Source organism: Eimeria tenella, genomic scaffold (assembly GCF_000499545.2).
Source record: "Eimeria tenella Houghton genomic scaffold, Eth_scaff47, whole genome shotgun sequence".
In the NCBI taxonomy this organism is placed as follows: domain Eukaryota; phylum Apicomplexa; class Conoidasida; order Eucoccidiorida; family Eimeriidae; genus Eimeria; species Eimeria tenella.
In genome coordinates, this window is record NW_013543383.1 from 45266 (window position 1) to 56185 (window position 10920).

The window sequence follows — 10920 nt, forward strand, 5'->3', positions numbered from 1 at the left end:
AGCGGCAGCTGCGCAACCCCAATGCAGCGAGAGCTAATGCAGCCTACCCTTTCCAGTGCTATCAGCAGCAGCAGCAGCAGCAGCAGCAGCAGCAGCAAGTGTAGCAGCCATTTGGGCAGCGGCCAGCAGCCGCAGAGGCCTGCATGTGCTGCTTCTGCTTCCACTTGCCTATTTGAAATGTGGCCTAGAGCAAGCATCTGCATGAGCAGCAGCAGCAGCTGCTGCAGCGGACTTGCGGCAGCACAGCAGCAAACTCTTCATTAGCAGCTGGAGAAACCTAAATTAATTTTTTTTGATTTGTTTTTTCAAAGAGTGAGAAATACCCATGCGACAAACAGGGAGCAGCAGCAGCAGCAGGATCCGCTGCTGCTCCAGCAGCAGCTGCTGCTGTTGCTGCTGCTACTTCACACAGGACAGCACGCACTCAAAACTTTGCGGCAGCTTCACCTGTGTGGCTGCGGAAGCAATAGTTGCTGCAGCAGCAAGAGTTGCTGCAGCAGCAAGAGTTGCTGCAGCAGCAAGAGTTGCTGCAGCCGCAAGATCGGTTACAGCAGCTAGAACGTCTGCTGCAGTTTGGCAGCAGCAGCAGCAGCAGCAAATGCACGACAGCGTCTCATGCTGCAGTGGTTTGACTGGGCGCTTCTCTTCGCCAGCTGTTGCTGACGAGCACTTTGCAGTTGTCCTCCTGTGCGCACGCCAAACCCTAAACCCTAAACCCTAGGCGCTGCTTCGCTATCCCGCAAGGCAGTACGCGGTTTAGCTTCTTTTGCTGCAGCTAGGGTGTAGCCTTGTTACCTAGGGTTTGCTGCTCCTTAGGGCTAAACCCTAAACCCTAGTAGAGGCCTCGCCAAGGCTAGGCCTATTCCAGGGTTTAGGGTTTGCCCCATATTAGGGTTTAGGGTTTGGCCAGAGAGTTTTAGTTTAGGTTTTTATTAGGGTTTGGTAGACTGATTAGGGTTCAGGGTTTGCTGCTGACTGCAACAAGGCTTTCGAGGGTTTAGGGTTTAGCTTTTACTAGGGTTTTGGGATTTTTAAGGTTTAAAGTTTAGGTTGGCATGCATTTGGGTTTAGGGTTTACTAGGGTTTAGGGTTTGAGAGGGTTCAGGTTTCACCAAGGTTAGGGTTTAGTCCGGCTTAGGATTTACCAGAGTTTAGGGTAGGGCGTGAGCTTATTAGGGTTTAGGATTTGCTAGGGTTTAGGGCTTGCTAGGGTTTAGGGTTTACTAGAGTTTAGTGCTGAATAAGGTTTTGGGTTTCGCAGGTTTTAGGCCTACGGCGTGCCAGGGTTTAGGGTTTATGAGGGTTTAGGGTTTGCCAGAGTTTAGGGTTTATGAGGGTTTAGGGTTTATGAGGGTTTAGGGTTTACCACCTCAATGAGGGAAAAGTGAGCCTTGAAGGTCTTGGAGGCAAGCCACTGCTCAACTTGGTAGCCGCTGAATTTGTGTTGACTGGCGAGCTGCAGCAGCAGCAGCAGCAGCAGCAGCACGGGGAGTAGCAGCAGCAATAGCACGAACTTGAGGTTTTCTTTTGATTCATCCTGTTTACTAGGGTTTGGGGTTTGCTATGGTTTGGGTTCGCTGGTGCTTTGCTCAGCAGATTCAAAACCGCTGCTGCTGCTGCTGCCGCTGCTGCTGCTGCTGCTGCTGCTCCACACAAAGAAAATCTGTTTAAATTATTTGACAGCCGCATGCAACAAAAATGAAAATAAAAAGAAATAGAAAGTGAACATTATCTAGTGGGGCCAAAACAACTTTTGGAAATAAATTAAATGAATAAAATAAAGATAAATATGCATTTGTGGCATTTAAATATTGCAAATAAAATAAATAAATCAAATAAAACAAATAAATCAAATAAAACGAACAAAACAAATAAATCAAATAAACAGATAAACAAATAAATATCTGTTTGCGGCACTTGAATATTCAAGACTCGGGGGACCAGAAACCCTAAACCCTAAACCCTAAGAGTAGAGCACAGCAGCAAATTTTCTGCAGCAAATGTTTTCACTTGCAGATTTTTTGCGCATTTTACATTTAAACAAGAGATGAAAAATAACAAGCTGTTGATTTACTCCATTTGATTTAAATTCTGCTTTTATTTAACCTATTTTATTTTATTTTATTTTATTTTTATTTTGTTACTCACCCTCAAGAAGTCTGTAAACTCAACTCTCCTGGCTTTGTCAATGTCTGCTTGCTCCAGCAGCTTTTCGCCGCTTGCTGCTGCTGCTTCTGCTCCCCGCTGCTGCTGCAGCCGCTGCTGCTGCTGCTGCTCGCGCTGCTGCTGCAGCAGCGCAGCGCGCTGCAGCCGCTGCTGCAGCAGCCGACGCAGCAACGCAGCAAGAGTCGCCCAGCCTCCTGTAGCCAACGCCGTGTACCTGCAGCAGCAGCAACAGCAGCAGCAAAGTGCGGGGCTCGTCAGCTGCATGCAATTGCAGCAGACATTTGGAGTTAAAAAGAGGAAAACGTTTTCCAAAAGAGTCTTCAAATGGATCCTTTTGAAAACAGCAAAAAGCCAGGAGCAGCAGCAGCAGCAGCAAAACGGCATTTTTGAATTTTTCAGAATTTGGATTTAAATACACTAAAATGAACCGGAGAACAAACAAAATAAAGCGGATTAAATAAAAAATAAATAAAAATAACTTAAAAAGCAAAAAGAATAAAAATGGAATCAAAAAACAAACCTCGCGAACTCCCGCGACAGCTTCTGCTGCACTGCGAACTTTTGCGAAGATATGAAAGAAGACAAAACAGCAGCAATTGCAAAATCCACATCTAAAGAAGAAACTGTCGGAGACAGTCGCATTTTCGCGTTCGCCTCCGATATCCGCAGCAAAGACTCCACGTGCCTGCAGCAGCAGCAGCAGCAGCAGCAGTGGTAGCAGCAGCAGTGGTAGCAGCAGGAGCGGTAGCAGCAGCAGCGGTAGCAGCAGCAGCGGTAGCAGCAGCAGCGGAAGCAGCAGCAGCAGCAGCGGCAGCAGCAGCAACGGTAGCAGCACAAGGCAACAGAAGGGAGTGTGCAGGGAGCAGCATGAATTAAAAGGAGATGCCGCAGCAGCAAATGAGGAGAGGTCAACAGATAGAGGCTTAACCCTAAACCCTAAAATAGGGTTCAGTCCAAGAGCGGCCACCTCAGAGACAAGAAGAAACCTTGAAGAATGCTTCAACTAGTTATTGCTTCCTCAAGCCCTAAAGCCTAAACTCTAAAACGTGGTTTGCTAAGCTCGCGCCCCCTCAAACCCTAAACCCTAAACCCTAAAAACGAGTTTCAGGGCTACAGAGTTGCCTCAGTTGGTGCATCCTCACGTGCTAGCCCCTATCACCCACAGTCCCAAACCCTAGCCGCTATCCGTCAAACCCTTTTTCAGGGTTTAGGGTTTATTACCTCAAAGTCAAGGGAAGACCCCCCGAAGCTGCAGCACGGCGCCGCAGCTTCGCGTAGAAAGAAGAGAGTTTGCTGCTGAGGGCGGGAAGGGAGCAGTCAAATGTGGGGTGGCAGTAGGCCCTGCAGCAGCAGCAGCAGCAGCAGCAGCAGAGGGGGACGTTTGTTTGAGCAGTTTGTAATAAAGTCATCAGCTGCCTTTCCTTGCTGCTAACACTGGTGGCAGATCGGCAGCTGCTGCAGCGGAAACAGCAGCAGCAGCAGCAGAAGCACCAGCAGCAACGGCAGCAGCAGCAGCAGGACCAGAGACAGCAGCAGCAGCAGCAGCAGACCTTGCGTAGAGAATATATTTTTGAAGCAGCTCCTGGTCAATGGGCTCGTGGGCCTCCAGGGCCTTCATTTGTGTCTCCAGGCGTTCCATTTGCTGCTGCGGCAGCTGCTGCAGCAAAGAGACTGTGGGGTGATGCAGCTGGTGGTTGCTCAGCACATACTGGGCCAGCGCAAAGTCCTCGTCCGCGTCAGGCTGCAGCAGCAGCAGCAGCAGCAGCAGCAAGGGGCAGAGGCATCAGAAGCATCAGGAGAAAACAGCAGCAGCAGCAGCAGCAAGGGGCAGTGGCATCAGAAGCAGCAGGAGAAACCAGCAGCAGGAGCAGCAGCAGCAAGAGTCTGCAGCAGCAGCAGCAGCATGGGCACAACGAGGGAAAGAACCAACGAGGCAAGAAGGCCAAAAGACGAGAAACAGAAGCAACTAAATGCAATAAAATAAAATAAAATAAAATAATTAAATTAATTAAATTAATTAAATTAAATTAAATTAAATTAATTAAATTAAATTAAATTAATTAACTTAAACGAATAAATTACAATATCTCTCAAGACACAAATGAGGTCAAAGCGCGACAAAATTGGATCGCTGAGGTCCACATTTTCTTTGAAGGTGTACGAGGGGATGTAGCGGCCTGAATAAATAAATAAATAAATAAATAAACGATAATTATAATTAATTTAAATTTAGTTAATATTATGCCATTTATTTCAAATATGTGAATTCAAGCACTCCGCCGTTCACTAGTTGATCGTGCAAACACCACAGCAGCAGCATCAGCAGCAGCAGCAGCACAGCAGCAGCAACACCCTCCCCCTACCCGTCTCCTAACCCCAGCAGCAGCAGCAGCAGCATCAGCAGCAGCAGCAGCGCCGCAATATCACCCTCCCCCCACCCCAGCAGCAGCAACAGCAGCAGCAGCAGCAGCAGCCCCCCCCCCGCACCCCAGCAGCAGCCCCCCTCCCCAGCAGCAGCAGCAGCAGCAGCAGCAGCAGCAGCAGGAGCTCACCGAATTTGGGGTTGGCAGCAGCAACAACGGCGCATCTGGCTCGGAGAGTTGTGACGATTCCGGCTTTGCTGATGGAGATGCTTTGCTGCTCCATGGCCTCGTGTATAGACACCCGATCTTTTTCCGTCATTTTGTCAAACTCATCAATCAAACAAATCCCCTCGTCCGCCAGCACCAAAGCCCCCCCCTCCAGGCTCCACTCCCCGGAGTACGGGTCCCTGCAGCAGCAGCAGCAGCAGCAGCAGCAGCGGCGGCGGCAGCAGCAGCGCGGTGGGGTGGGGTGGGTTCTTGGGGGAATTCGATAGGCGCTCAGTAGAGGGGCTGGTAGATTGGGAACTGCAGCAGCAGCAGCAGCAGCTGCTGCTGCTGCTGCTTTTATTGATTTCGGGGAATTAGCAGCTTTTTGCTGCCGCAGATGGTATTTTAGGTTTCTACTTGGGTGTTCATATTTGTATATGTTTGTTTATTTGTGTTTCTATTTGCAATTATAATTATTTTATTTTATTTTATTTTATTTTTGGAATTAATAATTCTATTTTAACTATATTTGCACCTGTATTTATATCCACAAGTGCAGCTTCTAGTTCGCCAAAGAGGCGCAAGAAAGCGAACATTTCAGAACCCTAAACCCTAAACCCTACACCCTAAACCCTAAACCCCAAACCCTACCTCCTACCGCCCGCAGTGAGCCCGCAGGCGGAAGCGCCCCTACCCACCACCACCCACCCGCAAAAAGCTCTCTTTTCTACCTCCCTCTCCCCTCCCTCCTAAACCCTAAACCCTAAACCCTAAACCCTAAACCCTACCTTCTAACCCCCGCAGTGAGCCCGCAGGCCGAAGCGCCTTTGCCCGTGGTGGAGACGCTGCGGGGGAAAGTGCGGGCGACGTATTGGAGGGCTTGGGACTTTCCGAGTCCGGGGTCTCCTGAATTGAAAAACACCAAATTAGAGTTTGAGGGTTTGGAGGTTTAAAGGGTTTTAGAGGGTTTAGCAAGGGCTTAAACGGGCGTTAAAAGGGCGCAAAAAAGGGTCCAAAAAGGGCTTAAAAGGTCTTGAAAAACCCCAAAAAACCGGTTTAAAAAGGGCTCGAAAAGGCTTTAAAATGGTTTACGAAGGGTTTGAAAGGGTTTGAAAAAACCCCAAAAAAGGGTTTAATGAGGGTTTGAAATGAACCAAATGGGGCCAAAAACGGGAAAATAGAGAACAATAAAACAGAAAGGCTTTAAAGCGGGAAAGGAAATAAAGAGATACCATTAATTTTATAAATAAATGAATAAATAAATTAAAAAATAAAGAAATAAATAGATAAGTATAATTAATTAGTTTATCCATTCAGAATAAAAGGGGGCTTGAGAGGGTAACGGGGGATCAAAAAAGAGGAAAAAAATTAAAAAGATAAAAGAAATTAAAAAAGATAAGGACAAAAAGGGATTTAGAAGAAATAAAATGAAATGAGAAGAGCAAAAAGAAATCTAAAGGAAAAGAAAAAGACAAGAAAGAAAAAAGGGAACAAAAAAATTAAAAAAGCAAAAAAGTAGAAACTGGTGACAGGAAAAAAAGAAATAAAAGGAATGAAAACAAATTGAAAACAAATTGAAAAGAAACTAAAAGGAAATAAAAAAGAAATTAAAAGGAAACAATAGAATTGAAAGAACTTAGAAGAATTAAAAAGAAATAAAATAAAAAGAATAAAAAAGAAACGAAAATAAAAAAGAAACAGTTTTGGATTTACCGAGGAGCAGCACATTAATGTCTCCGCGAATGACATGCTGCCCCGCAGTTTCCTTGGGGTCTTCCCCTGCTGCTGCAGCAGCAGCAGCAGCAGCAGCAGCAGCAGCATCGGCAGCGTGGGCAGCAGCAGCAGCAGCCTCGCGCCCCTTGGGAACTCCCCCAAAGAGGGAATAAGCAATTGCAGTTTTGATTTGTTTTGAAGAAGAAAGAGTTGGACAAATGGAATTAATAATTCTTTCTCGAATGTTGGGGTGTCTAGACAGCTCGCGGATTGCATGCAAGTCCTCCTCGGAAAGCTCCTTCACCATTTCTTCTTTTGTTCTCCGCAAGCTGTTGCAGCAAATCTCCGTCCCCACCACCGGAAACCCTAATTTAGCGTTTAAACTCACGTCCAACTTCATTCTGTAAACCCCCAAAACCTCCACACTCTCTCCAGGTTTTGCTGCATCCACCAACTCCCCACAGACCAGCAGCTCCCGCTGCCGCGGGGCCCGCCCCGGGGGACACTGCGAAGGAGACTCCTGCAGCAGCAGCAGCAGCAGCAGCAGCAGCAGCAGCGGCGGGGGCGTGGGGGAGGGGGCGAAGCAGCGGCAGAATGAGGTGCGCGGGCTTGCGCTTATGCAGATGCAGCAGCAGCAGCAGCAATAATGGCAGTGGCAGCAGCTAGAGCGGCAGCAGCAACAGCAAGGGCAGCAGCAGCAGCAGTCACACGATCAGCAGCAAAAGCAGCAGCACCAGCAGCACGACCAGTAGCAGCACCCGCACAATCAGCAGCAACATCAGCACCCGCACGATCAGCAGCAGCAGCACCCGCACGATCAGCAGCAACATCAGCACCCGCACGATCAGCAGCAGCAGCACCCGCACGATCAGCAGCAGCAGCACCAACATCAGCAGCAGCAGCACCCGCACGATCAGCAGCAGCAGCAGCAGCACCCGCACGATCAGCAGCTGTAGCACCCAGATCAGCAGCAGCAGCACCAACATCAGCAGCAGCAGCACCCGCACGATCAGCAGCAGTAGCACCCAGATCAGCAGCAGCAGCACCAACATCAGCAGCAGCAGCAGCAGCAGCAGCAAACCTGGAGCGTGAGGCGCTGGACGTCGGTGTAAGTGGTGCGGATTCTGTCGACTGTAAAACGAGAGCCTTGGCAGTTGGGGCAGCTGTACGTACACCCGAAGCAGCAGCAAGTTGGAGTTTATTTAAAATTAAAAACAAAAATAAAAAAGAAATAAAGAATAAAAAGAAAAAGAATTCAAAAGAGAATAAGAAAAAGCAGAAAAAAAGACACAAAGGGCTCGCGTCCTTCTGCTGCTGAGGGTTTCCTTCGCGCTGCGTTCTAGGGTTTAGGGTTTGGGGGAGTGTGAGGGTTTAGGGTTTGCAGGGCGTGCGAGCGTTTTAGGGTTTAGGGTTTAGGGCGTGGAGGCTATCAGCGCCTAGGGTTTAGGGCTTAGGGGCTGGAGGCTATCGGCGCCCAGGGTGTAGGGTTTAGGGCGTGGAGGCTGTCGGAGCCCAGGGTTTAGGGTTTAGGGTTTAGGGTTTGACCGTTTCGGGAGGTTGATTTTCTTTTGACCCTCGAGGACTTGGACGGGGGCGTCGGAGACACTCGAAAGACAAAGAGAACATTTCAAATAAATTAATCGCATGCGCGGCAGCACAGCAGACCGCCGCGTTATCACCCCGCTGCAGCAGCAGCAGCAGCAGCAGCAGCAGCAGCAGCAGCAGCAGGCGCAGAAGCGGGGGGCTCAGCAACTGGACGGGGAAGTGCCTGCAGCGGCGCGCTGCCGCCGCTGCCGCTGCAGCTGCTGTTGCTTCTTCTGCCCTCCCCCCCGCTGCCCCCCCCCTGCTGCTGCTGCTGCTGCTGCTGCTGCTGCAGCTACCTGTATTGCTGGCGTGGGGTGCAGCTCAATCCACCTGACGAGCTGCTCAGAAACGAAGAGAAGATGCCGCACGTCGACAGCGAGGCTTTGCTTGTCAGCTGCAGCACAGCAGCAGCAGCAGCAGCAGCAGCAAGCAAATGGCCCAGAAGGAGACGCAAATTAGGAAAAAAAGGTACAAGAGAGCAGCAGCAGCAGCAGCAGCAAGAGCAAAAGCGGACAGCAAACCGACCAAGACACGCCAAAAAAGGCAGCAAGGCAGGGGCAAAGGCCGCAGCAGCAGCAGCAGCAGCAGCAAAGCAGCCTAAAACCGAAGAAATAAAAGTAAATAAAAATGCAAAAGAAACGAAATAAAAAACAAAAAGAAATAAATTTAAAAAGAAATAATAAAAAGATGAAAGAGAATTCCAAAAAAGAAAGTGCTGTTAACAAACCTAAAATGAGCTGCTGAATCTTCTCCAAATAGTAAGGGTTCCCTGCGTCTTCCTGCTGCTGCTGCTGCTGCTGCTGCTGCTGCTGCTCGCCTTCTTCGTGGGCGACCACGCTTTGGCTGTTGTAGGCGGAAAGCGAGAAATGGTAAAGGAAGTAACTGCAGCAGCAGCAGCAGCAGCAGCAGGAGTTGTAACAGCAAAAGCAATGAAGACAAGACACGTAATGAATCGAAACAAACCCTAAACCCTAAACCCGAGACCCCAAACCCTAAACTCCAAACCCTAAATCCCAAAACCTATACTCGAAACCCTCAGCCCTAAACCTTAAACTCTAAACCCTCAACCCTAAACCCCAAAGCGCAAAACCCCAAACCCTAAACCCTAAACCCTAAAAAGGGGACAAACCGAAATAAAGTGTCCACCGCTTGCTGGTGCTCCGCGCCGAAGGCGACAAGACGGGGATTTGAGTCAGCCAGAAGATTCTAAAAAATAAAATAAATAAAATAGAAATAAAAATAAATATAAAATAAATAATAAAATAAATTTAAATAAATTAATTAAATTATATTAACTAAAACTGAATTGAATTCAATTAAATTGAATTAGTATATTAAAGAAATAGGAAAAAGACAAAAAAAAGGAAAAAAATAAAAGACAAAAACAGACAAAAAGGAAACAAAAAAGCCATTCAAATACAGGAAAAAAAGGAGACTTAAAAATAAATGAAAAAAAGATTAAACAGAAATAAAAAAGAGATTAAAAGGAAATAAAAAACAGACGAAAACGAGACAAAAAAGAGACAAAAAGAGATTAAAATGGTATTAAAAATGACATAAAAAAGACGAAAAAAGAGACAAAATAAAAAGAAAGAGAAAAGAGCCAAAAGGGGAAATAATAAATAAATAAACAATCAAACAATCAAAAAATCAAACAATCAAAAAATCAAACAAAGAAAACAAATAAACAACTAACTAAATAATAAACTAATAAATAAACAAATAATAAATAACAACAAATAAATAATAAACAATCAAACAAATAAATAAAACAAACAAATAAATAACTAAATAAATAAATAAAATAAATAAATAAATAAATAAATAAATAAACTTGCTTTGGCCTGCTGCAGGTCCCTGAGGTTCACAGCTTCGCCTTGTGCTGCTGCTGCTGCCAAGTGCCGCCGCCGCTGCTGCACCCGCTGCAGCAGCCGCTCCATTTCTGCTGCTTCTTCTTCGTCGTCTTCTGAATAAACAAACAAACAAATAAATAAATAAATAAATGAGTAATGATTAATTAATTTGTTTATTTATTTGAAGAAGTGTGAAGGGGGAGAAGGGAGGCAAAGAAAGAGAAAAAGGAAACAAAAGGGAGATTAAAATGTTTGGATTAAAAAGGGATTTAAAATGATAAAAGGGGAAATAAGGAGACGGATTAAGAACAAATGAGGAAAGTAATAAAAGAAATAGACAAATAAGGGGACAATTAAAGAGAGAAAAGGGAGTAAATGAAGGGAGCCAAAAACACCAAATAAAGAGACAAACGAGAAAAAAGAGGAAGTCAAGAAGAGGCAAATAAAGATCAAAAAACCCAAAAAAGAGGCAAATAAAGAGCCAAAAAGAGCCCAAAAGAGGCAAACAAATGTCCGAAAAAGAGCCAAAAGAAGGCAACTAAAGAGCCCAAAAGAGGCAACAAAAAGAGGCAAAAGGGGGCAAAAAGGGAGCAAAAAAAGGCGGAAAAAGAACCAAGAAAAGGCAAACAAAGCTTCCAAAAGAGGCCACAAAGAGAGGCAAAGAAGAGCAAGCAAAGAGCCAGAAAGAGGCAGCCAAAACGCCGAAAAGAGGCAACAAAGTATCCAAAAAGAGCCCCCAAAAGCTGCGAAAAGCGGCCCGAAAGGCCGCAAAAAGCGCCCCCAAAAGCCCCGCAAAGCTGGCGCAATTCCCCCCCCCAGAAGGAAAAAAAGGGAAAAAGTGTGGGGTGTGGGGCGGACGGAGGAGACGATCCCAGGCGATCCCGGGGTGCGGGATCGATCCCCGGGATCGATCCCGGGATCGATCCCGCGCGCGCAAGCGACGCTCCGCCGCGCGACGCGCCTTCGCCTCGCGGCCAAAACTCCCCACAGACTCCGACGGGCCGATCAAAGACTCCTCCACGGCGTCGGGGTCG

General features: G+C 47.0%; 2 protein-coding genes across 2 annotated transcripts in view; both read right to left on the bottom strand.

The window, feature by feature from the left end:
- Positions 1 to 613: 613 nt before the first annotated feature.
- On the bottom strand, positions 614 to 6756 carry ETH_00022315 (uncharacterized protein; the record flags this gene model as incomplete). Its single annotated transcript, XM_013377155.1, has 10 exons — positions 614 to 685; positions 1367 to 1456; positions 2149 to 2380; positions 2687 to 2851; positions 3388 to 3507; positions 3717 to 3907; positions 4249 to 4343; positions 4719 to 4936; positions 5525 to 5642; positions 6450 to 6756. The coding sequence occupies 10 exons, from the start codon at positions 6754 to 6756 to the stop codon at positions 614 to 616; spliced, it is 1608 nt and encodes a 535-aa protein (XP_013232609.1).
- A 1438-nt stretch (positions 6757 to 8194) lies between these two features.
- Positions 8195 to 10920, bottom strand: part of ETH_00022320 (DNA replication licensing factor, putative) — a gene marked incomplete at both ends in the record, with an annotated part of 5923 nt that continues 3197 nt past the window's right edge. The window contains 5 exons of the mRNA XM_013377156.1: positions 8195 to 8427; positions 8761 to 8915; positions 9163 to 9239; positions 9902 to 9999; positions 10745 to 10847. Of these exons, the coding sequence (XP_013232610.1) occupies positions 8195 to 8427; positions 8761 to 8915; positions 9163 to 9239; positions 9902 to 9999; positions 10745 to 10847 (666 nt within the window). The remainder of the gene's footprint in view (positions 8428 to 8760; positions 8916 to 9162; positions 9240 to 9901; positions 10000 to 10744; positions 10848 to 10920) is intronic.